Source organism: Diceros bicornis, chromosome 21, assembly GCF_020826845.1.
Source record: "Diceros bicornis minor isolate mBicDic1 chromosome 21, mDicBic1.mat.cur, whole genome shotgun sequence".
In the NCBI taxonomy this organism is placed as follows: Eukaryota; Metazoa; Chordata; class Mammalia; order Perissodactyla; family Rhinocerotidae; genus Diceros; species Diceros bicornis.
Window position 1 is genome coordinate 34,864,229 of NC_080760.1, and position 27,828 is coordinate 34,892,056.

Below are 27,828 nucleotides of genomic sequence, written 5' to 3' on the forward strand. Positions count from 1 at the left end.
TCAAGTTTATTCTTGTGTACCAGATATGATGGTGATATTCAACTTTAGCCAAATAATGATTTAACACTCAGGCATCTGGCCAAAATGCATATTTGGTATATGTTATAAACCAAATGTTGGTGTCACCTCCCAAATTCATATGTTAAAGCCCTAACCCCCAATGTGATGGTATTTGGTGATAGGGCCTTTTGGAGATAATAAGGTTTAGATGAGGTCATGAGGGTGGGGGCCCTTAATGGGATTAGTGTCCTTTTAAGAAAAGGAAGAGAAACCAGAGCTCACTCTCTCCTCACCATGTGAGAACACAGCCAGAAGGCTACCATCTGCAAGCTAGGAAGAGGGCCCTCCTCAGAAACCAAATTGGCTGGCACCTTGATCTTGGACTGTCCAGCCTCCAGAACTGTGAGAAATATATGTCTATTGTTTAAGCCACTGAGTCTATGGTATTTTGTCATAGCAGCCCAAGCAGACTATGACAGTATATATCTAAGGTTATTTGTGAAAGCAACATTTAAAAACTATTTCTAATTTGTAAGGCCCTGCAAATAACATTTTAGGTATTATTTAGTACTTAGTGGTCTGATTTTCAATTTAAGTCAGGAGTTCCTAATCATTTAAGGAGAAGCTGCCACTTTCCATTTCCCTCAAGTTCTGACTTCAAGGGGATGGGGTAAAATCAGAGTAGTCAGCTGATGCTTATACTGAGGACCCTGAAGAGAGCTATGGGTGGGAGTGAAGGAAACTTGCCATCTGGAATCTTGGCCAATCCTGGAGGTAGCAGAGAGATCACCGGGTCCTGATCTAGAAGTTAAAGACTACTTATCTAAGTGAAGTTTGGAATGCCTGCCACAAACTGCAAACAGGTATTTGCCTAGTCTTAGAGCAAACCTGACTTTTTGAGGAGGAAGGGTAAGAGAGTGGCTATGGATGCACCTCTTGCTCATCCTGCGGATGATGTCCCAAGTGCACCCACCAGTCCAGAAAAGCATTCCCCTGATATGGTCAACCATTATAGGCCCCAGAAGATTTATCTTTCTGCTCAGTGGCAAAGAGGCTAAAGATAATGAAATAACTATGAGGCAAAAGAGAAAAAGACCCAGAGGCAAGGGACTTCTGTGTCACATCAACTGACTTATTCATTTGTCAAAAAATTCATTCTTTATTATGTGTTGGACACTGTAGCAGGCACTGATGTCACAGCAGTGAACAAGACAGACAAGATTACTGCTCTCAGGGGTTTAAATTTTACTGAAGAGACAGAAAATAAACAGGATGATTTCAGACAGGAAAAAGTTCTATGAAGGACATCAGAGTGATGTCAGAGAGTGTGACTAGGGGACAAATTTAGTTAGGGTGGTCAGGCCTCTCTGGAAAGGCACATTTCAGCTGGGACCTAAATGACAAGGAACCAGCCATGCAAAGATTGAGGGGGAAAACATGAGCTGCAGAAAGGATGGCAAGTATCAATGCTCTCAAAAGAGAATGACCTTGGTATATTCAAGAAACAGAAAGACAAATATGTTTGGAGCTCAGACAACCAGAGAAAAGCCCGGTATGAGGCAAGGTTGGGAGGGCAAGCAGGACTCAAATGTCTTAGGTTCTTATCATTCATGATAACAAGTTTGGATTTTGACTTTCAGTGCTATGAAAAACCATTAAGGATGCTAAGCAGGTGAGTGGCATCCTCTGATTCAAGACTGCTGTGCAGAGAACGGATCACAGGAGGGCAAGAGTGAACTGGAAGCCAGTTAAGAGGCTGCTGATGTGGTCCAAGGGATAAGACATGGTGAGGTCGACCCGTGTGATGGCAGCGGAGGTGGAACACGCATGGATTTCAGCATATGTAGGGGGGTAGAATGAATGAACATGACGTGTTGATGAATAATCCATCTCTGAATAACAGAATTGCCTATGCCATTTGCGTTTGTTTTTTTCACATAATACTTTTTTCCAATGCAATCATTATTACAAAATCTTTCTCTTTCTCAATGTATGAGGGATACCAGCACAGTTTTAAATGATTTGTTACTTATTACAATGTTTTTTTTTCCTTTACAACTATAAACTTTTGGCAACTTGTATCCCAATAGAACATAAGCTGTGGCCATTTGTATATTCATAGAGAAGAAAGAGAAAGTAAGGTGTTTCCTTAAAATTATTTGAAGTACCCCTTCCACCCGTCTCCCCACAGTTCCCCATAATATTGGGTGTGCAGTGTCTAAAGCTGAGCTGTCCAGCGCCTCCCACCAGCTGAGGCACAGCCAAGGCCTCGTGGAGCAGTCAAGACATGCAGACATCTAAACAACAGGTCCACCACTTAACTATCTCGATGAAATGCATCCACTTCCTCCAAGTCACGTAGAGATAGCAACACTCACCATGCAAAGCTATTTACTATCTGGCCCTTTACAGTAAAAGTTTACAAACCCCTGTTCTAAACAGTCACCTGAATCCAAGTAGTTACAGTTCAACAGCAACCACAGTGTAGGATATTAGGGAAAGCAAAACAAAGATTTACTTCAAAACCTTACTAAACAATATGCATTTTAGGGCCAGCCCCATGGCTTAGCAGTTAAGTGCACACACTCCGCTACTGGCAGCCCGGGTTCGGATCCTGGGCACGCACCAACGCACCACTTCTCCAGCCATGCTGAGGCTGCGTCCCACATATAGCAACTAGAAGGATGTGCAACTATGACATACAACTATCTACTGAGGCTTTGGGGCAAAAAAAAAAAGGCGGAGGATTGGCGATAGATGTTAGCTCAGAGCCGCTCTTCCTCAGCAAAAAAAAAAAAAAAAGAGGAGCATTAGCATGGATGTTAGCTCAGGGCTGATCTTCCTCACAAAAAAAATATGCATTTTATAAAGAAGATCTTTTAGCAGGTGTGTGCGTTGAGAGAGAGGGTACAGCTGTTTTTGCTTTGAGATGATGTGTAGTTGTTAAACTACAATGCCCCTCACTAGCAACTGTCATCAGCCCTCCAGCCATGGGTGTCGCCGAAGGTCAAACACTGCTTTCTTCCACCGCCCTCTGCTGTTCATCTTGCTCTACTGTATGCTTCTCTGGTTCTGCTTTATCTGCTTTTTGAGTTCTTCCCTTGGCTGGGTTGACCAGGGCTCTTAGTTACCTCTAGGCTTTTCCAATGTCACTCAACAAGGACTGGGAATCTTTTCATCAGAGCTACAGAACAAGCTCACTGCTGTCCTGAGTGCCACCTATGTTTGTCTCTTTCTTGGGTACATGTTGTATATTTGCCTTAATATAGATGCATGCAATCCTGAAATACCACAATCAGTTCTGACTGTTGTGATTCTTTAACTGCTGCCATGGTCGGAAGCATAGCAATCTTCAGAATTTCAGGCTGGAAAAGCATAGCATTTGGGCAGAGTGCTACCAGACAAGCCATCCCTAAAGCTCAAGTGCCCTTTCTTCCAGAGGCCTATCTTTGCTGTGTCAAAACTGTCAATGGAACTGTAACTGGGCTCTAACCCACTCACTGTTAGGCGCTCCATCTCCCCTGAACACCACCTTCCATGCTGCATCCTCAAACGGCACACACCACAGTTTTAGTAACCAGACACTGTAAACCAAATGGCTCTAAGCACTTGTCTTATATAGATTTGTCAGCACAGAAGAGTGGAAAACATCGGCCATTTGTTAGGAGAGCTACGTTTCAGGCTAGACTGAGCCACTACCAGCATGAAGATCTTGAAGAAGCCATTTAGTCTCATTTGAGTCTCAGTTCCATCACCTACGAAAAAAATTAGGTGGTCAGATGCTCCCCAAGGTTCCTTCATTCTTGATGATACCATGAATCTATGGCTCAAATATACCCTATTTATTGTCATACTTTTCAGAGCTCAACACTTTAGCAATAAATGCTTACCTTTTCAAATACAGCTTTACTATAGTTTCTTCTGAGATTTTTCCAAGTGCCCAGTGTATGTGTACTGGGGGCCTGGAACTCACATAGCATGAAGTCATTCTGGCTTGTCTCTCTTGTTCTGACCCTTCTGACAATTCTTAACTAAGTATGTGCTCATTATGTTTCCCATGCATTATGTCCTTTCATATCATTGGTGACATTATATCGGGTTGGCAGCTTCTTTTAGAGACACTCTTGCTCCCTGAGCCAAGAAATACACATAGCCAAGAATTAGATCATTCTATCCCCAAATTGCCACAGACCTTCTCAGAGGCAGCCGAGCAATGTAATTTGATCAAGGTTAAGTACAATCCACCCTTCGTCTTTTAACCCAAGTCAAAATTCTTTTAGCTTTCCGTTTTAATCCCAGATTAACGCTTCCTGCTCACTGTTACAAACATCCACCAGCTGTCCTCCAGTCAACTCTCATTTATCTGCCTGTGGCTTATCCAAAACACCAGGCTTTCTCCTCCTCCTGCCTCCAGCACCCAGTTCCAGGCCAGCTCCTCTAACTCTGTGCCAAAGCAATACAAACTAAATTTAATATTAACCTAATGAGAAAAGGCTATCTGCTGCCAAAGATTCACATAATGCATCCCAAAGCCAAAAGCAGGCAATTATTCACTGTTTTAGATGCTGGCATTGCTTCTCTCTTATATAATACAGCAATCAAGATTGGCTGTGTTTCTCTGAGGAATAAAAAATACATGCAGTGTTTTAACCTCTTCTTCTGCCTAGTCGGCCAGCTTCTCAGTGTAACAGATTATATTTTCTTTTCAAATAAATAAATCATTTGTACATTTAATGTTAAGGGAATATAAAATCCTGGATTTAGAGTCATTAGACTTAGACTTGAATTCCATCATCCTCTAGTTGTTAACTGGAAACTAAGTTTCGGCAAGTCATTTAAATTCTTTGTTTTTTCAGCTGCAAAATGGGGATACAAATTTTATAAATAAAATGGGTAGGGCAGTCACACAAAAATGAGGGACACTCAAAATGCCACCAAGACTCTTGATTATTACTCTGACTTACCACTTTACAGGCTCTGGTGAATTGGCATTGCTGGCAAGGAAAACAAAGAATTAACCTTTGAAACCCTTATCTTACAGGCATAAACACACAGTAAAGGAAAGTTTCCTTAAGTTTATAATTTCACAATGCTGTGTTTAGGCCACTTGTGAGGACACATTCCGGAATTCCAAGATGGGGAACAGCCAGGATACTGCCTGCTGAAGGGCTGATCTTATTCTATAGCCAGAGTTGCCATGGAAACTCCAATTCCAACCAAAGCATTTAGGAATATTACTTTCAGAACAGACTTCTGTTCAACATTTTTCTTATGACTGAAGTACATATCCTTCCAGGCCTAAGGACAAGGGTCAGAGAAAATGTTAACACAACTCCATTTTTATCTTACTCCTATACCCAGAGAACTTAAACGGATTCCCACAGATCAGAGCAGGGCTGTCCAACAGAACTTTCTGTGATGTTCTATGTCTGTGCTATCCAAAAGAGTAGCCTCTAGACACATATGGCAACTGAACACTTGAAATTTGGCTGGTATGACCAAGGAAATGAGTTTTTTCATTTTATTTAATTTTAATAAATTTAAATAGGCACATATGGCTAGTCGCATATTGGACAGCACAGAAAATAAATCCATGCTCTTCATTCTAGTATTCACATCCTATACAACTTGGCTTCAAGCTACTGTCCAACCAGTTTCCACAACACAAACTCTGACTCTAATGAGACCGCTGCTGAGCACACCTGAGGACGTCTGCTGCCACACCCTGGCTCAACATACTTAGATTTCATTGCTAACAGCACCTTCCATTTTTACTGCTGCATATTTGAATTTACCAATATTTGACAACACGGGTCAAGTTCGACCTCTACTGGAATACCCTCTCTGGCAGCCCCATCTCCACTGCTGAGGCAAGTGTTAATTAACCTCTGGCCTGGGCCTATCTGGGAAGAACCTCAGTCTCTCATATGGCTGTTTCCTTATACCTAGTCTGTAGGAGTTGTGAGTTGGCCTTGGGCCTCCATGACTAGAATGGTAAAAATAGACTGGTGGGAAACAGAGGCTGTGCCTTCTCTGTGTCAAGGAGACTCATCCTCACCTTGGCTCTCATCTGAGGCAGTTGTACACACCCCTGTGTGGATGAGGAGGCAAAAGAAACTGTGTACTTTCATAACGTCTGCATCTCCTGATGAGATGAAAATGCTATACCTCCTATCTCTCTTGCCTTGTATCCACCTGTAAAGCTAAGTTAATGTAGTTTTTTGCATCTCGAACTTGTAACTGCAGCTGTAGAATGGCACACATACTCTCTGGATTCCCAGGTACTCATAAGCATTTAGGACTCACACTGGTAAATATCTTTTGCAGATCTACACTTCAATTGGATCCATTTCTTTTCCAACTAGACTGAATGCTGCCCAATAATAAGGCTTAAAAATGAGCTTGGTTCTCTACTGATTTCTCTTTGGTCTATAAGAGCTGGAGGCAACTCGTGGCATAGACAACCTCCTTCTGAAATTAGGGTTCTAGTCGTTTGAGGAATTAGGGCGAAGGGTCCCAAAATCACATTCTAAGAGAAAAGCAAAAAGGATGATTTTTCCTAGAATAGATATTTATACATTTATAGATTGAGAGATACATTTTTAAATTATGAAAGCAATACAAATTTCAGGTCAAGACAGTAGATTAAGCTCATGCTACAATCCCCTCTCAGGCTCTAGAACCTTAAAGATACTAGAAAATATATTTTTAAACTCATATAAGACCAAGCTTGAAATCAGGGAAGAGAAATCTTTAGGTGTCAGAAACCCACAGCAACGAAGAGCATGAAGCTCACTATGCCTGTTGGAGATCTGGAACAGGTGATGTGCTGAGGGATTGGTTTCAAAGCCCAACATGGCTGGGCTCAAAGTGGCAGAGCCCACAGGCATGATAGGGAGCTGGAACCAGGTTCCCTGTGTGAGGCCTGCAAACGGGAAAGCACATGTGGGGGGCGGGGGAGGGCTTGATTTGCATAGTCAGTGAGTAGCAAAGAGCTAGAATGTCAAATTGAAACATAATGTAACACCTGGTCAAAGCTGTTCCATCCCAAAAGGTTCAGGAAGAGACAAACACAAAAACACCTCATCACTGCTTGCTTCAGCAGCACATATACTATAAAAGCACCTCATCAAATGGTCTCCACAACCCAAGGCACACACAGTCCCCAAGATAACTCTCTCTCTTGGCAAATAACCTACCAGCAAGAATTAGAAACCATGGGAGGACATACAGCACCCTACAAGGGAGAATGCTGGCTCAACAGGAAAAGTCACAGTTGACCTACTCAAGTTAATAGGGCAATCTGAAAAGGGCTTTAAAACAAATATGCTTAAAAGAATGCATATCTTTTTTTAAAAGTCAAGCAAAACAGAAGTGGAGGAAGAGAAAGTTTTCCCCATAATCTCAACTTCAGATATAAACTGCTGCTCAAATTGTGGAGTAAACTCTTCTAGACTCGGTCATGCAGAGAAATAATACAGAGACAGACATTTTTACATGAATGGGACATGCTACACATGCTGTAACCTGCCTTTCTCCTCCCCTCCCCAAGTTAAAATATCATCACGCTCATTTTCCTGCATTAATACTGCTATAGACTGAAGGTCTGTGTTCCTCTAAAATTCATATGTTGAAACCTCACTCGCAATGTGATGGTATTAGAAGGTGGGCCTTTGGGAGGTGATTAGGTCGTGAGGGTCGAGTCCTCAACGAATGGGATTAGTGCTTTTATAAAAGAGACTCCAGAGAACTCTTTTGTCCCTTCCCACCATGTGAGAACACAGCGAGATGATGCCATCTATGAACCAGGAAGCAGACACTCATCAGACACCAAACTGGGCGGCACCTTGATCTTTAACTTCCTAGCCTCCAGAACTGTGAGAAATAAATTTCTGTTGTTTATAAGCCACCCAGTCTATGGTATTTTGTTACAGCAGCTCAAACAGACTAAGACAAATACACACAGGTCTGCCTCACCCTTATAAAGGGAAAATTCTATTTCACTGCATAAATACACATTGTTTCTTTAGCTAGTGCCATGTGAATAGACATTTAGGCTGTTTCCAATGTTTTCATATCACAAACAGTGCTCGAGTGACCATTCTTCTGCAGCCATCTGTGCACATCTGGATGATTGTTTCCTTAGGACAAGTTCCTAGAGAGGAAATTATTGGCTAAAAATTACACACATTTAAAATTGATAATTGCTATCAGACTGTCCGACAGAAAAGCTGTACCAATTTACATTATTGAGCAGCTTTAAAGGCATGCATTTCCAGCCAGAGGTTTTTTTTTTTTTTGGTACATTTAGAGTAGGTCAAGTTACCAGAGGTTCAATTATTTACCCAAGAAAAAAGATGACTCACAACTCCAATAACTCCCTAAATGCAACAGAAGAGAACATTTAAATGTGTCTTCCATGCATAAAACTAGTTCACATGGTCTGTTGTACAGAAACTTCAGGGTATGTGAAACTGCGGGTCTGCAGTAAGTCCTCTATGAAAAACGTCATCAAGTCCTCCAGGAAAAATGAGTATATACTTTGTCTAAGCTTTAGAAAGCCTCTAGTCTGTTGACTCCTAAATATGATGTCAATGTGAAAACACTCATAATTCCCTTTTCAACCCCATTTGTTTGGGGGTTTCATTGTAGATGATCTGGATAAACTCAAATGAATCTGGTTTCCGATATGTGGTCTATTCCTGAGGAAAGGTTCATTATAGATTACTACATTCTCAGTGAAGTATGTTTTCAGCAAAGCAAATAAAAAGTCATCTAGAGGCAAAGGCAAGTGCTACCAACACGAAAATTCAAGATTTACTACAATACCACATATTCCAAATAATTCAGAAGTCATAAAATCATATCAGATTTGAATCCAACTTTTTACATTACCAAATAAAAGATAATCTGGAAATGTTTAATTAAAGTTGAATTAAAATCAGACAAATATCATTAATTTTTTTCTCCACTCTAATTTTTAATATTTTAAGCATCCTTTTGGAAAGGGCCTACTCAGACAAACTCTATTTATCTTCCCAGTTAAAGAAGAACCTTAAGACCTTTTTTCCTCGCTCCTTCAAGATGCCTGTGCGGCATCAGAGATTGATGAGGTTTAGATGTGATAATACGGCTCACTTATTTCCAACTCTGCTCACAAACCAAACTTCAGTGATCATCAACCAATTTCCTCTCAGGTGCAATTTCTCTCAGTCATTTCCCACTCTCACACATATACACACACACGTACTGTCATCAATTTTAATTATCCACACTCAAGAAGGGAAGCAACAATGGTAACTATTCAAAACTGTAGATAAAGCAGAAAAATTCACATTTGATTTTGAAAGTCACTTTTTAGGGGGAAAGATGTGGTTATTGTACGACAGCAAAGTGACCTTTCCACTTAAGGTTTTTCTTGGGTGACTGCAACATTTGCTTTCCCAGGCATACATATATACATTCACTCAAACATTTGAAAGGAAATTCCCTTGCAGGGAATGCACAAGGGAGAAACCAAATGCCATCTGAAGACTAGTTCTCTCAATTTCCAAGGAGCAAACTAATATGAACATCTTCAACACTGTGCCCCCAACATGAACATCTTCACTGATTTCAGACAAAAATCCATATAGTTCTAATTACACTGTGGAAAGTCTTTAAACGGGGTTGTTCTTACTAAAGAATCATCTACCCTACAACTCCCAGTTTACTAATGTCTGCTTTGTACCTACATCTAGGCTCAAGACTAAAAAGAACAAAGTATCCTGCAACAAAATAGAAAAATTATATCTTTCATTAATTAGGGTCCTGTTTACTATCGTCTACCTCATCGAATTATCACGGGGACAAAATAAACCAATACATCAAGAGTCCTTCGAACAGTACCTGGAATATATGTGTATGTTTAACAAAATTTCAGTTGTTATTACTAATTAACAGTATTTGTCACCAAAAGCCCCTCATCCCCATGCAGCCAACTGGGCCTTTTACAAAATACTCTCACATGCACGGTATTATTTCATCTGCTCAACCTGATTCAGAAAGGTAGTTTTTATGATACCCATTCTATAGAGGAAGAATCTGAGGCTTAGAAAGTCACATGACTCGCCTATCATCATAAAATGATAAATCTGAGCCTGGCAAACAAATCTTTCAGCTTTAAGACCAAGGAGTTCTCTATAGCCCATTCTATACCACACCATATCTAGAGCCTCATGGCATGAGACTGACCACAAATGTGTTTCAATTTCACTCCAAAGGGGATGTAGTCAATATTTTCATTTATTATTGCTCATAACCAAGAAGCAGTGATCATTTAACCGAAGATACAATGGTAATTAGTGAAAACACCATCAGTTCTTCTCTGTGGCTGGACCACAAAACATCCAAGCTGCAGCTTCAGAATCTCCTTAATGTATTGGATTATTACCTACCTTAGCCGTCTCAGCTTCCGTCTGCAGTCGTTTGGGGGTTCCTTTTTGGTCAAGCACCTTCTGGAAATTTTTGCTTTTAATGGATTGAGATTCAACACCTTCACCTTCAATTTGCAGTTTAATACCTTCAGCACAGGCAGGGTGATCAATACCCCGTGGATTCAAGCCGCAGTGGAGAGCTAAGAGGAAAAAATATAACTCAGAAAACAAATTGTAGAAACAAGGCATCCATGAGAGGCAATATTTCATCTGGCCTAAGTGGGAAGAAACAAAGCATTTGTGAGATGAGCAGTGGTGTCATAACTATGGGAAATAATCTGGTGAAGAGGTAGCATGGTATAGCGGGAAACCCTGAGCTTTGAAATCAGAAAGACTTACCAGCAAATCCAGAAACCATCAGTTCCAAGTGGTCTGACATTGAGCGAGTTACTAATCCCCCATGTTACAGATGAGAATACCAGATCAGGCAACTTTCCTACTGCCTCCCACACAGGCAATTATCTCAACCCCAGTAGTTTAGCTTATCCCTCTGCCTCCGTCTGGCAAAGTGCTCATTCCCTCCCCCTTCTGAACCTTCTCTACCTGTCAAGCATCCACTCAAATCTACCCTCCTGCATTCATTCAAATCTTTCTTGAGCACTTACTATGTGCCATCCCTGGGTTAGATTCGGGAAACACGGATTTATATATGACAGGTGTTACCCTCAAAGAACTCACAATCCAATAGAAGAGACAGACAAAAGAACTACTGATTTTAAGAGTTATTACTGCTACATGGACGAGAAGGAAAGATCAGAGTGAAAGGTTTAAGAGAGTTAAGCCTGGTGGCTTCCAATTTTTCATATCTAACTCTCTCCACATCCACTAACACAGACACCCCCACAAATAAAATCTAAAGCCCATTTTCTGAGGATATTTATTCATTCAACAAATACATACTGAGCCCCTCCCATGCACCCATTATCAAAGAAATAGCAGTGTGTTTTATGGGAACCATACATTCCACCTAGATGACCTCCACAAACCACCAGGTGTGTGTGAGTATATGTGTGTGTTTATATGCACATGCAGCACGTATGTGTGTTTTGAGGTCCCTAGTAATAAATTATCTCACCGTCCTGTGACCTCAACCCTTCAAATTTAGTTCAACTCTCGTCCTTATCCCCTCCCCTTTGGCCTCAGATGATTTAAGGCCAGAACCTTAAATCCCCTCCCATCTCCCTCAGGACTTTACTTCACTGATAATCTCCTTTTACCGAACATCTTCAGTTTTCCCCTTTCTCAGCATTCTTCCCCTTCAACCCACTTCTGCAATTCTAAAATTCTTTTTCCCTCTACTCAGCACCCCATCCAGGTCAGGGTTGCCTCTTCTCCTTACCAGACTTCTGAGAGAATATTCTACATCTGAGAGATGAGGGAAGCCTTCCCAGAAGCAAGGTATGGTGTTTTTTCCTCACTGTTCACTCCTTCCTTAACAGGTACCATCCAGTCCCATCACTTTTGATACAGTCAACCTGCTGGTGATTCAAATTTTAACTCCAGCTAGTTAGACCTCTCTTATGAGCTTCGGACTTAAGTAAAACTGTTACTCAACATCCCAATTTCAAAGTATCATGGATATCTCAAAATTAACATGTTCAAAACTGAACTTTGGTTTTTCTACAAAAGATAGTCTCCTTTTCTGGTCTTCTCCAGCTACTCACACAGAAACTGAAGAGTCATCCTTGACATAACTTTCTCCATGATCCACCACATCCCTTCCATCTATCACCAGATCCAGTAAGCTCTATACCCAAAATGCTGCTCAAATGCACCTTCTTCACTCCATCTCCATTGCCATTCCCCTGGTCCAAGCTGCCCACATCTCTCATCCAGACTGCTGACTAGGCCAACTGCTCTTTACCCCTTGACCTCCAAAATCCCATTAAAAAAATGGGTAGGTCAGCTCATGAGACTCTTCTGCTTAGAACTTTCTAATGGCTTCATTTTACACCTAGAAAATTCAAACATCTTTAACATAGCCAACAAGGCCCTGCATTATCTATCCCCTTTCTACCTTTCCAACTTTCTCTCTCACCATGTTATCCCTCGTTCACTCCACTCTGACCATACACTTTTCACTTCCTTGAACACACCAAGTTCTTTCACACCTCCTGGACTTTGTACGTAATGTTTCTTTGCCTGATGTGTTCTCCCTCATTCTTCACTTAACTGCTACTCACCCTTCCGGTTTCAGCTTACATACCATTTCTTCAGATATGCCTTCCCTTAATCCCCTTCCTCATTTCCACTCCTGCCCCACCCCATATTAGATCACATGTCTGGAACAGTAAGTATTCAACAAATATTATATGAATGGTCTTAAAAAACTTAATTGCACAAAGGTCCATATGCATGTGATCTGATTTATACCATTTTATATGGAAATTATTTGTGAATTTCTCTTAGTATCTAAGCTTCCTAAAACCAAGGACCAGCCTATTTCATGGCACATCGTAGGCACTCAACATGTATTAGTTTATGCCTCCTCCCTCATGCTTTGTGCTGGATCTCAAATAATCTCCATGAAAAACTAGGAGACATAATTATATTCATTTCACACATAAAGGAAATGAGGCTCAAAGAGTTATAGTCACAAAAAGTCATGGAGGTGTCTGCTGAAGGTCACAAAGAATACATATCCTTTAGGATGCAGATGATTTCAAGCTTCAGATGAACAAACCCAAATGAATTAAACAGTAAGGGAAATTACTAGCTTTTGGAACAGGAAGCCCGGTCAGAGTTAGTCAATTTCCCAGCTTAACAGTGTCATCAAGGACTCTGATTTTTTTTCCATCTCTCCATTCTGCTATCTATAACATCATCTTTATCCTAAGCCTGGGTCCCCTCATGGCACCCAGAGCTACAAGCTCTGGTTCTCACATAGCAATAGAGAAAACTTGGTTGACTATGGTTCTCTTTCCTTCAAACCTCCTCCAAACTTTCATCTTTTCTCATTGGACCAAAATGAATCACACAACCATCAGTGAACTAAAATCCTGGCAGTGCAAATAGGATTACCCTTAAACCAGCTGACCTTCAGCTAAGGTCAATTCCCCAAACCACATTACTGCTATTCAATAAGGCAGGAGCAGAATCAATGCTGGAGAATCAACCATAACGCCCAATTCAGGCAGTGATAGAAAGAGAACAAAACCTATGAGAGCATGAGGCCAATTACTGTTAATATCAATCAGCTTCCCCTTCTCCAAAGAATAGCCTACTTACAATGAATAGTCAATTAAATATTCTAAAATTGTGATTATTAAAAAAGGTGTGCTGGGGGCAGGCCTGGTGGCATAGCAGTTAAGTGCACGTGCTCTGCTTCAGCGGCCAGGGGTTCCTGGGTTTGGATCCTGGGTTTGGATCCCGGGCACGCACTGACGCAGCGCTTGTCAACCCATGCTGTGGTGGTGGCGCCCCATATAAAGTAGAGGAAGATGGGCATGGATGTTAGCCCAGGGCCAATCTTCCTCACAAAAAAAAAAAAAAAGTGGGCTTCTGCTCATCAAGGCCTTCTGTGGTGGCAACCCACACACAAAATAGAGGAAGATGGGCACAGATGGTAGCTCAGGGCCAATCTTCCTCAGCAAAAGAAAGGCTGGCAACAGATGTTAGCTAAGGGCCAATCTTCCTCACCAAAAAAAAAAAAAAAGAAGAAGAAGAAAAAGAAACCTGCTTGTATAGGGAGCTGGAGGATTGGCATGGGATGGATTTTGACGTTAATGAGAAAAACAAAAAAACAAAGCTATACAAAATGTATAGCTTTGACCTTTCTTTCCAGCATGATCCTTGGCTGCTTCCTGCTTTGAAATTCATGGCCTAGGAAAAGCACTGAGCTGCTGATATCTTCTAGTACCTCCTCTTTCCCTCATCACCTCACCAAGTCAGACTCTGGTACTTTCTTCACCTTTGCTCATACTGGTCTCTCCTCCTAGAAAGAGGTTCTACTCCACCTGAATCCTACTTCCTTTGGGAGACTGACGCCTGCTCAGCCCACATGTCAGTTCAGATCTCTTCAGAAAGCCTTCTAGGAGTCGCTGGCTACCAGAGCAAGAACGTGTGGCTACGCTCCCTCCATGAACACGGTACCCTGGTGCTTTATCTCCTCACTGTATTGAGGATGTCTACCTGATTGATCTGTCCGCCTCGCCTACCACAGCTGCAACTCCTTGAGGTAGGCTCTATGCTTTATTTATCTCCATGATCTCCACTCCCAAGTCCAGAACCCGGCATATAATAGGCATTTAAGAAACATTTGTTCAGCTGCTGAATGAACCAGCAATCTCCTCTCTTTACATGATCATGCCTTAAATCAAAAGGAAATTTTTCTCTGCTAGTAAATACCTAGCATTGAAAATATAAGCCATCTATAAACATGAGGCAGAATATGGTGTTTTGACTTTCTACACACGTGGCCGCCTTCTTCACACAAATATTTTAATCCTCCATAGCTGTTCCCTCCTTGCCTGCAAACCCAGTAGTTGATTTAGGTTTTTGTGCTGGGGTTTATTTATTTAAAACCATTTCTGACAGGCTTTGCTTTGTTCTCCCTGAATTTCATGTCCCTAATATTTACAAATCAAGCAACTTTCAAATGGCCTCTTACAAGCTGTGACCTCCATTTCTTTGCTCATCTTGTAAAAGGTGTCCCCGTTTGCTTTCTCTTTTCTGTCCTCATCACTACCCTTTCTTGTTTTCACTAAAGTTATTTACTCAATTTACTGAGCTCAGCAGTTCACAAGTCGGCTTCGAGACCCTCTTCATATTCCCCTGACCTTCCCGACCGCTCTTGTGCCTTATGGATTTCTAGTTACTGAACTGACACTCTAGGCTGCTTACGGCCTTTACCTGACGTGCTGCCACTGTCACCTTAATGTTAATGTTGCTCATATGGAGCTCTTCAAAATGACGAGTTAAAAACCAAAACAGATTTCATAAGTATTGCTCTTTTAAAAAGCTAACAGGAAAATATTTCATTGCAAATGCACCTATTTTAGCATTGTTTTAACATGCCATTTTGAAGGAGCCATCTCTTTTTCATGTGCAAAACCCTACTCCCTCAGGTACTGCTAGTAGGAATGTAAAACGGTGCAGCTGCTGTGCAAAACTGTATGGCGATTCCTCAAAAAATTAAACATAGAATTACTATTTGATCCAGTTATTCAACAAAAGAATTGAAAGCAAGGACTCACACAGATATTTGTACAACCAGGTTCACAGCAGCATTAGTCACAATAGAGAAAAAGTAGAAACAACCAAAACATCCACTGATAGATGAATGGATAAAGCAAATGTGGTACATACATACAATGGAATATTATTTAGTCTTAAAAAGGAATGAAGTTCTGATACATGCTACAACATGGATGAACCTCAAAGACTAAGCGCTATTTCACTTATGCTCAGTGAAATAAGCCAGTCACAAAAGCACAAATACTGTATGATTCCACTAATGGGGTACTTAGAGTAGTCAAACTCATAGAGATAGAAAGTAGATCAGTGGTTACCAGGGGCAGGAGGAGAGAGGAATGAGGAGTTATTGCTTAGTACAGAGTTTCAGTTTAGGATGATGAAAAAGTTCTGGAGGTGGATAGTGGTGATGGGTGCACAATAATGTGAATATACTTAATGCCATTAAATAACATACTTAAAAATGATTAAAATGATAAATTTCATGTTATATATATTCTATAATAAAATTTAAAAACAAAAAAAACCCACTCCCTCATTTCATCCCCCTACTGCCTTCATAAGTGGAAAGAGAAGTTCCAACGATATTTTCTTTATTCAAAGGTTTGAAAGTTTCTTTTTCAATAATCCCATTGTGATTTTCAGCTATAACATGATTTTGTTTTCTTTAAAAAATAATGGTTAATAATGATAGCTCAATGGTATCATATTACTTCAGAATTTTCTTGGAAAGGGCACGTTCTCCGATATGGGCCCCAGCCTGACCGGCAGAAGAGGTGCTTCAATTGTTGGAAGTGAGCCCGGGGTCCCCTGAACCTGACCTCTGAGAGATCCCCTTCTGATGCGACTTAGGTCACAGTGACAGAATATCCGGAAGAGCCAGGCCTCATTCGTCTACTCAAGAAGATATGAGAAGAGCCCAGGGATGTGCTGGGTTGCATTCACTCACAAGAATGAGTATATTTTACTTGCCAAGAAGTCACCCAGCTTCCCAGTCCTTTCAATCCCCACCCACACCCACTCTCCTTGTAGTACAACAAGGGACAGAGACTCGTTCAAGTTGCATGTTCCTTTATTCTAAGCTAGGCCGTGAACAGAAGCTGTGCAAACGCTCCCAATAGCCCGTTACACTGCTCTGGCTCCTGCACCAACGGTACCTCCACTACCATCATGCAGAAACCGCTCGCAGCTCCTGAAAGGTTTTGTGCTTCTCCACTTTCACAGAACTGATCTTTTTACTCAATATACTCTTCCTTCCTCTCATTTATTAAATGCTCTCTTCAGGAAATATTAAATGCTCTCTTTTTTCCACCATGAAGCTTTAACTGATTTTGCACCCATTACATCCTCCTAAGCAATGTTGAAAATTCATCTCTTTTGCTTATTAGAAGATATTTTCTCACAAAAATGTACAACCCAAAATTTCACAATGTTAGAAACCATTAAAACATCAATAAAAAAAATAAATAAAAAAAACAACTTTAAAAGAAAAAAAAAAAGAAGATATTTTCTGTGTGTACCATGCACTGCAAATATTTATTAACATGTTTGCCTAGTCTATGACTAGGAGCCCCTTGAAGTATGTGACTCCTTCTCATTAAGCTTTACAAACCCAGAGCCTAGCCAATGACTAATGTACAGTAAGTGCTCCATCATTTTTTATAGAATGAGCAGAGGTATGATGGAAAGATCCTGATTCAATCCTACTCACTGCCATTCCCTTATGAGTAACTTATATTTTTACTTTTCAAAAGAGTGAATAAAAGTTGCTTCCAACCTAATTGCATAATTCACCAAAAATATGTTAAATCACAGAATCATAGAGCTGTCCTGAAACTGCCGATTTACTTGACAGTTTCTGTTCTAAAGGCAGTCTTGTTCATCTGCGTGCCCACAATGACTGAACAGTTGTACATAATCGGCACCCAACAAATGTTGCTAAATGAACGAACAACCTTAGAAACAAATATACTCCAATCCCCATCATTAGCTATTAGAATTGAGACAGATTGTTAATAATTCACGTATATGTCTTGCTTCTAGCTAGAGATGAAGTTCCTGGAGGACAGGGCCCTTGCTTCATATCTCTCATATATAATACACGCATAGCAGACACTCTCCAAATATTGGTTTAATTAATGGAGGTGGCATTATATTCTGGATTCAAATTAAGCAGAGCACTACCCTCTAGAAGTAATCTGAGCATCACAAAAGGCCTCTCTTTGTAGCTGACACTTTGTTTAGGTTGGCTAAACATTTCCAACTCTCTCCTCCTTACCACCTTCCACAATATGGCTACAAAGAAAACAATTTCCCAGCATCCCTTGCAGCAACAAGTGGCTGTGGAAAGATTCCTGCCAAGAGGATCTAAGCAGAAGTTTGACGGGTAAAGAGACAGTTCTGGAACTGAGAAAGGAGAACAGATATTAATACCACCCTTGCCCTCTGCCTTGAAAGCAGATGTGATGTCTAGAGCTGCTATAGATATTTTGTGATCAGAATATGGCTGCAAACAGGAGAGAAAGCCAAGAGGCTAACAGCCACACTGGCTCTGCCATCATCAGGCTACTCAAATTATGTTCTTAATTGCCTGCCTCTGGACTTCATGATAAATGAGAAAAATAATCCCTTACCTATTAAGCCACGGCGAATCAGGTCTTCTATAACTCTCAGATGAACCATTCCAAACTGACACACAATTCCATTTTAACCAATAACATATGATTGCTTATCTCTTCCTTAAGGAGAAGACAGGAAAACTGAAATCTGGACCAGAATGGTTTGCTTGGGTTTCACAACTCCCATTATGACTTAGACAGCTGTATAACTATAGTATTATCTTAGCAAGGAAGATGTACATTAAGAATGTGTGTTGCTATCAAGAAACACTGTTGGGGTCGGCCCGGTGGCGCAGCGGTTAAGTTTGCACACTCGGCTTCAGCGGCCTGGGGTACGCAGGTTCAGATCCCAGGCGCAGACCGACGCACCACTTGTCAAGCCATGCTGTGGCAGTGTCCCATATAAAGTAGTGGAGATGGGCACAGATGTTAGCCCAGGGCCAATCTTCCTCAGAAAAAAAAAGAGGAGGATTGGCAACGAATGTTAGCTCAGGGCTCATCTTCTTCACAAAACAAAAAAAAGAAACACTGTTATCAGAGGTACAATCAATCCAGATGACACTGTGAAGACCTGAGGGCAAAACTCTCGTACTCATCTGGGGGCCTTTGGCACCCAGAAAAGTGCCTAGATCACTCACAAAAGCTTTTGCATGAATGAATCGGAATGTGTTCATGGATGTCAGATCACTAATGTTTTAACATGAAAATACATCAAGTGTACCAAAATTTTATCTCAGGAACACAGGCTTGGGTTAAGCTAACAGACAGGGAGCACAATGTTTCCTTGAGCAAAGGAACCCATCCAGGAGACATCTGCTAGGGCAGAGGTCAGCAAACTATGGCCCATGGGCCAAACCCAACCCACTGCCTGTTTTTATATGTCGTATGAGCCAAGAATAGTTTTTACATTTTTAAATGACTGGAAAAAAAAATAAAAACATTTTGTGATCTATGAGAATTATATGAAATTCAAATGCTAATGTCCATAAATAAAGTTTTACTGGAACACAGCCCTGCTTATTTATTTATATGTTGTCCGTGGCTGCTTTTGTGCTACAATGGCAGAAGTGAGCAGCTGCAACAGAGACCATATGGCCTGCAAAGTCTAAAATATTTACTAGCTGGCCACTTACAAAAAAAAAATCTGCTGACCCCTGTTCTAGGGTAGAGTCTAAGAACCACAGCCCCCTGCACCCTAACATCAAGGAAGAACTCATGGGTCTTTGAGGGACTAGACTCTGATTCATTCTGCACTCCTAAGCAATTTAAATGAGCTAAATTATGTTTGACTTGATCATTTGGGTCAGGCTTGAGGAGACAGAATATGACTTCCAAACCTCTCCTCAGTCAGCTAAATGTGGTTCTCCATATATATGCTGAAGTTTAGAAATTTCTAAATACAGGTTGGAGTCACTGTCTCACTATCAAAAAGAATGGCGTTAAAAACACAAATTTCCAGAGGGGTAACTTGGAGGCATTAAAAGATGACATGTCCATTCCCCGCAAGTCTATAGGTGAGCAGTAATAGATGGCTGCCCTATTCCGAACAAGAGGAGGATGGAGAGGAAGGCACTCTGCCAAAGAGAAGGGGAGGAAATAACATGGAATGTGAAGGGTTGGGCCCAAAAACACCCTCTATCGTCCTCACAAGTTTGCTAGATGGTAGTCCTGACAACTATCATGTGGCTGCCTGAGCTGGGCCTGGATGACTCTCCATCCCAGCCAAATGTTTAGACTATGTGCAGCTGTGTCAGGACACTGCTTCCTCCAAGCTACATGAGGCACACCACTCTGGGTCACGTGTCTACAGAGATGATTTCATCTTTGTTAAACAGTTTGTTAAAAATGAACTCGCTCCCCTACTTGAGTGTAATGACCACAGTGAATGTTCACCCTTCCTACCCACGATATCTGGACTAGATGATCTAAATATAGCAGAAATTAAAATAACGCTTAACTTACACATTTCAACATCAGTAGAGTGAGGAAAGGCTTTGGAGGATCTCTCTCCATCACATATAAACATTAAGTCTTCTCATTCATGAAGAGAATACAAAGGCAGATACCCTCAGAGGTTCTATGAAGCTTTAGACAGAGGATTCAGATATCAGATTGAGAGAGAGAGAGAGAGAGGTGGTCTACATTGGTGACTTTAAAACATTTTTACTCGTGATACTATAAGAAACATTTCATAGTGTGAATCAGTTCCCAAACAAATCTCTATCCCTGTATATGAATTAGAGTTATTATGAAATAATACATTCTTTTACTACTGGTGATCTACTCTGATTTTATTTTTTTTTAAATAAAGTACTGCCTCTTGAATGCTTCTGAGAAGATGGAATAGACATACTTTACTCAATTCATCCCACTAAGAAAAAATAAAAACCCTGGACATTATATATAAGAGAAACATAAGGCAATTCTGAAAGGTAATGAGAAGGTAGACCATCTAGGGACCTTGGAACTCAAAGAATGACATGGTGGTGAGTTCCCTGCACTTTCTTTTTGAATCATATATTCTAGACATGGAGCTGAAGAAGAAATACCACCACCTAGATATACTATAGGGCACAGACAAAAAATAAGACAACAAAAGCCTGATCTCTCTAGCCAGAGGACAATGAAAGGGACAACCTAGCAAGATAGAAAACTTTTCGACAAGAACTGTTCTACTCAAACATCATAGAAAAAATGTGACCCAACCACCCATACCAGCAAAGACTGAGTGGAGAGCCTACACTTCCACCCTCTCCAGGCTGTAATAAGGTACCCCAAAACTCCCAAGTGAGTGGTATCATAGAAGGGCAAGTAGGGAGCCCAGACTTTCACGTCTGTCAACTGGTAATGAGGCCACCTCCCCACCCCTGCAATGTCATTAGAGATGATGTGGAGATGCTGGACTTTCACACCCACCAGACAATAAAAGGCAGCCCCTCTCTCCTGGGGTGGTGTCAAAGCAAGCCTGGTGGAGAGTCAGGACGTTCACCATCACCCAGTGGTCAAGAGGCCCCACCTCCCAGGCATCAACTGAAGCAGAGTGGGTACCCTGGATTTCTAACTCCACCTGGACAAAGTGGTGTTCAAGAAATCCAGCTAAAACAGAAGGTTTAAATAAGATCCAGAGACTCACAACATAAAATGGAAAGATCCAAGTTTCAATAAAAAAGTCACTCATAACCAAGAACCAGGAGGATCTCAAATCAAATAAGAAAAGACAATCAATAGATGCCAATGCCAAGATGACAGAAACGTCAAAAATACCTGACAGGTGCCAGCCTGGTGGCGCAAGCGGTTAAGTGTGCACACTCCGCTGTGGCGGCCTGGGGTTCGCTGGTTTGGATCCCGGGCACGCACCGAGGCACCGCTTGTCAAGCCATGCTGTGGCGGCATCCCATATAAAGTAGAGGACGATGGGCACGGATGTTAGCCCAGGGCCAGTCTTCCTCAGCAAAAAAGAGGAGGATTGGCATTGGATATTAGCACACGGCTGGTCCTCCGCACACAAAAAAAAAATACCTGACAAAGATTTTAAAGCAGCCATGATAAAAATGATTCAATGACTACACCTGACACAATGAAAAAAGAAAAATAGAAATCAGCAAAGAAATAAAAAGTCAGGGCAAAGAAATAGAAGACATAAAGAACCACCAAATGGAAATGTTAGAACTGAAAAATATAATAATCAAATTAAAAAGCTCAGTGGATGGGCTCAATAGCAGAACAGAGATAAAGGAGGTTTAATTGGAAAGGGTAGAGGAAACTCTTAGAAACAGACATATTCTACATCTTGCTTTGTTTACATGATACTATACAAGTATCAAAACTCAGTGAACTGAACACTTAAGATATGTGCTTTCTATTGTAAATAATATAATCTAAAAAATGTAACAAAAACAAAATTAAATACAGATACTAGATATAATTTTTTGTGTGTGTGTGTGAGGAGGACTAGCCCTGAGCTAACATCTGATGCCAATCCTCCCTTTTTTTCTTGAGGAAGATTGGCCCTGGGCTAACACTGTGCCCATCTTCCTCTACTTTATATGGGATGCTGCCACAGCATGGCTTAACAAGCAGTGCGTCAGTGCGTGCCCGGATCCGAACCTGCGAACTCCAGGCTGCCACAGTGGAGCATGCGCACTTAACGGCTGCGCCACCGGGCCGGCCCCTAGATATACTTTATTTTTATAAAGGGTTTACAAATGATTTTTGAATTATATATTTCTATTCCTATCCCTCTCCTCTACTCAACACAGAGCTACACATTGATTCAAGTCCAAGCTCTACCACTTCCTTGCTACATATATTTAAGCATGAGCAAGTTATATTACCTCTTTTCTGTAAAATGGCAATACTAACATTATTTTATTACTTATCTTCACATTGTTATTGCGTTCATAAAGTGAGATAACACATATAGAAAACCTGATACCTACCATGTGTTCAAGGAACAACAATCCTCCATTTTTATCCTACTGCCTTCCTCCATCACAATGGATGACCACTTGGCATTAACAATTTTAACAACTGTTAAACAAAACGGTAACCAAGTAATTTTAAAGGACAAACATAGCACAGAACTGAAAAGTGGCAATCCTAACAGAAAAGAGCAAACTAAAAGTGAGGGGGAAAAAAAAAGCCAGAAGGAAAAAAGAACAGCTTTTCAAATATGTAAACAACCTTGGTGAGAACTGAGGTTATAAATAAAGATAAAAGCGAATGCCTGCATCTTGTAACATACTTTCTGCTGCTGAGCGATGGCATTCTCTATCAAATCAAGCTAACAGAAAAAAAAAAAGGTGACTAATTGTTTAGAAAGTCTTTACATATTACATATTCTGAAATCTGGTATTTCAGAAAGGGAGGAGGAAGAAGTACAGAATTAACATATATGTAGGACTTTTCATCCTCTATCACTAAGGTATTAGATATCAGAAGGAGGGAATAAGATATTAGAAGGAAGGAAAGACAGATGCTAAGCAACTTGTTTAAGGCCACCAGGGAAATAGCAAAGGAGAAATGAAAACAAGAATTCCTTCACATCACATACCATGATGTTCCCACCACACCATGCTACTCTGCAGAATAAGAGTTTTTCTTTCTTTACACCTTAACAATTGCTTAGTCAGTAAAATTATGGGCTTTGGAATCAAATAAATCTGGCTCTTCCATTGACACGCTGTGTGGCCTTGGGCAAATTAGTTAGCTTTAGGTTAGGTCTTAACTATAAAATTGGAATAATCATAACTTCTTGATACTGTTTTAGAAGAATTAAATGAAAATGTATTTAAAGTGCTTAGTCAAAGCAAAATAAGTCAGAAGGAGAAGGTCAAATACCATACGATCTCACTCATAAGTAGAAGATAAAAACAACCACCACCACCCACATAGAGACGGAGATTGGATTGGAGGTTACCAGAGAGGAAGAGGGGCAGGAGGAGGGTGAAAGGAGTGATTAGGCACATGTATGGGGTGATGTATTGTACTTAGTCTTTGGGCAGTGAATATGATGTAATCTATACAGAAATCAAAATACAATGATGTACACTTGAAATTTATATAATGCTGTAAACCAATGTTACCGCAAAAAAATAATCAAGTGCTTAGTCAATGCCTGGCACCTAATAAGTGCTCAATGAAAGGTAACCATTGCTGTAATCATTACATCCTTTGCTCTTGTTAATATCATCTTAATGATATTGATTTCTTCAGAAGCAAATACCTTGGCCCTTGGTATTCACATCTGCATGCACACGCACACACGGCTCCACTAAAATAAAGAGAAGTGAGTAGTCACTGTGGTTAGGGAAGGTAGAGGGGGACAAAAGGTCAAATAAAGGCTTCAGGGAAGAAAAAGAGAAGCTTAAAATTCTCTTGAAAGGGTTATCCTGGCAACTAAGGAAAAAAGAACATTTCAGGCAGAAACATAAGTTATCTGTCAAATCACCAAAACATGAAAAAGGCTTGATAGGTTCCGGTTTGACTTGATAAATGTGAGTGTTCCCCTTCCCCAAGGGGGTGGAGCGAGGTCATCTTAGCAGGCAATATTTTGTTTGCTTGGTCTCTCTACTCACAGTAATGCTCAGACTAAAGGACCATTCAAGTTTAACTAGCCCCATCCCTTGTTTCACTTGATCTTCACAAATGTATATCTGATATATATATACGTGTGTGTGTATACATATGTATTTGTACGTGTGTGTATATACACATAAATCAAAGATCATATTATCTAAAAGGAGCAATAATGATGGGGAAAATGGACAGATCTTAATTTATAGATTGCTAATCATCATTTTTAAAACTTGTGGTGATCTGAGGACTAAAAGTAGCTCAAAGGTCAATGGAAAACCATGATAGGTATACAACTTGCTAAAGACTCATTAATAAGAAAAAATGCTTTTTAAATTTCTCAAACTTATTAAGAAACTTGATCAGATGCCATCCAGGTTGACATAGAAAATCGCAGGTCAATATTCTGCAATGCATCTCAGTCATTTGAATTCAATTCTTTGAAGCCACGCTGTCCAATATGGGAACCAATAGCTTCATGTGGCTATTCTAAATTAATTATATTTAAATACATTTTGAAATTTAGTCACACCAGCCACATTTCAACTGCTCAACAGCCACACATGGCTGTGGCTACCTGTGAACAGTGTCGATTATTGAACATTTTCATCATCACAGAAAGTTCTACTGGATAGCACAACTTCAAAAAATCAGTGTCTTTCTTCCCAATGTTAAAGTCAATTTGTTCAGTTCGGTAAATGTTACTTTAGAAAGAATTGAGAAAACATGAATTTGTCAGAAATTTTTTCTGCATTTGTTATTTTTAGTGATCATATCTACATTTTAGAGATAAGAAAAAAAATTAAGTATAATGCCAAAATTAGGAATTTTGTGAAATTTTTGCTCTTTGAGAATGAACAGCCCTGTAACCTACTACTCTTGCATACACATTTCAGATATGCTTTTATAAAAGTGACTTCCTGTTTAGTTATTTTAGACAACTGTCAGATCTTTGAACAACCTGTCTCTCAATCTGGTTGCTTCTATGTTACAAATGCCAGCTATTTTTTTTGTTACAAACTTTTAGATACCCAAGATTAACTCTGAGGGAGATAGAGAAATTGCTATTCAGAGATAAATCAGCTCTGGCAAAGCTCACAATCTACTAAAATAGTGCCTTCCAAATGTCTACCCAGAGAGGAAAGAGAAGTGATGAAAATTGCATTTGTCCTCAGTGAAATGAAAAAAGAAAAAAAAAAAAAAGATAGCCCCGTGAGTTTTCAATTGGCCAAATGTTTTGTTGTCCTGTCCTTTATTCTGATATTGTCTTCCCTGCATTTTTTGGTGTTAACTGCATATCTTTTATGATACTAGATAAGAGATGGTGAGTATCTGTGTGTATCTGGGCACGTGAGTTTTAATGTCAACACAAGAAAAAAGTTATAGAAACTGAGTGTCCTCATTTTTAAAAAATTACTTGTCTTTGAAAGCTAAAGGTTTGAGTACTTCTATGCTATTGATGAAAAAAAAAGCAGGCCAATAGTTATTTGCAGATGATATGGGGGGTAAGAGAGGGTGGGAATAAGAGCTGCGGAGAAAGTAATGATGAGATGCTTTAAAAATTGAGAAAGGAAACAATCACTTCCAAGTCAAGTAAGACTTCATAGGATCTTGGTATTTCAGATAGGTTTTGAAGAAGTTGGATTTGCACCCATAGACCAGGGGAAGATGTCCAAGCAGAAGGACCAACTTAAAAGAAGGTATTGACAGATTAGGAAAGTTGGGAGCATTTATAAGGAAGAACAAGTCATTTAGAATCAAAAGTACATAAAAAGAAATTGTGGACATGAGATAGGAGGATAATCTTGGAGTAGAATACAATGAGCATGTGGGGTCTTTGGTATTAGGATAAGGAGTCCATAATATTTTTCACTAAACAGCTGTCAAGTCAATAAATGTTTCGAGCAGGGAGAAACTTAGCCAATGTTGTGTTTCAGTAATACGGATGAATATGATAACATTCATCTGTTAGATACATGAGCATCCTTCAAGATGCGGTTTAAGTCTCATTAAAACCTTTTCCCCTATTCCAACACATACCTATATTCCTTAATCTGAACTCCCAAAGCATTTACCCGTACTACCTAGGGCAGTATATTACCACTTCAAGTCACTACCACAAAATTTGGCATCCAATAAATCATGTTGTTGTTGTTGCTAATTATCAACATCATTACCTGTGTCCCTTTGAATACTGGGCCCACAGTAGGGGCTAAATAATGACTGTTGGTACAAGCCAACACCATGTTCCATAGCCTTTATGTTCCCACCCAAGAGTCCGACAGCTGAGCATTGGTGGGCGTGCATCCTGTGGACATCTTAATCACATACATGCGCACTGCCTGAAGAGACAACTAAGGAAACAAAACCACAAGCAAATGGCAGAGAGCATGACTGGGTATTTGAGAAAGGATTTATATTCCTACTTAGCTTTTCAAATTAGATAACGTTTCTAAAATATTTTACCAGTTTCCTCATTGGTCTAGATCTTCTTGGCTGGTATACAAAAACAAACAAAAATAATTCTAAGGAATACACTCTGAAAGATTAGCAACTCATTTTATGGTGTTGTAAATTATTTCTAAAGATGCTTCTAGTCAGTTCTCAATATGACAGCCATTAAAACATTGTAAACACCAACTGTTACAATCTAAATCTCTCCTTAAGATTAAGGAGAAGTGGGAAAAAAATCAAGTTCATAAAGCTCAGATTAGAGAAAGTCCATCAATCTAACCATGTGCTGATTTCAAAGGCCATGAGGAAGAGGGCACCACTCTAAGTTCTTGTTTTCAAATTTCAGCTGAATCCTCAAGCTTGCCCTGTCTTCCATCTTCCACCAGCCCACTCGCTCTTCCCATGAGTCCATTAACATGCTCAAGTCTTGCTCTATATAGTAATCCTCCCCCAACTCCGTTGTTCACTTATTAACAAACTATTCCCTTCTTTTTTCCTTCCCTACAGTAAGACTGTTAAAAGTGCATTATTGCTTAGAGTTTAGGTAGAACTATACGGGCACTATTCTAAGCACTTTACATACTAGGGTAGATCAAATTACGATTTGATAAATATTCACTCCCCTCCCCTTGGAGCAGAGTATGTGTCCCTATATGATCCAACTATTCCACTACTGGGTATTTATCCAAAGAACATGAAATCACTAATTCAAAAAGATATCTGCACCCTTATGTTCATTGCAGCATTATTCACAATAGCCAAGACTTGGAAGCAACCCAAGTCCCCACCAATGGATGAATGGATAAAGGTGTGGTATATACATACCGTAGCATACTATTCAGCCATAAAAAAGACAAAATTGTGCCATTTGTGACAACATGGATGGATCTTGAAGGTATTATGCTAAATGAAATAAGTCAGACAGAGAAAGACAAACACCATATGATTTCACTCATGTGGAAGATAAAACACACACATAGAACAGATTGGTGGCTACCAGAGGCGAAAGAGGT

The 27,828-nt window shown here is 40.2% G+C and overlaps 1 protein-coding gene across 9 annotated transcripts in view; it reads right to left on the bottom strand.

Moving 5' to 3' along the window:
• SAMD12 (sterile alpha motif domain containing 12) overlaps positions 1 to 27,828 on the bottom strand; it is a 380,602-nt gene that overhangs the window by 327,644 nt on the left and 25,130 nt on the right. For all 9 annotated transcript variants that reach the window (XR_009223284.1, XM_058564834.1, XM_058564832.1 and 6 more), the window contains exon 2: positions 10,437 to 10,615. Coding sequence is in view for 8 of the 9 variants with exons in the window: in XM_058564834.1 (XP_058420817.1) it covers positions 10,437 to 10,615 (179 nt within the window). In the remaining variant the exon portion in view is untranslated. The remainder of the gene's footprint in view (positions 1 to 10,436; positions 10,616 to 27,828) is intronic.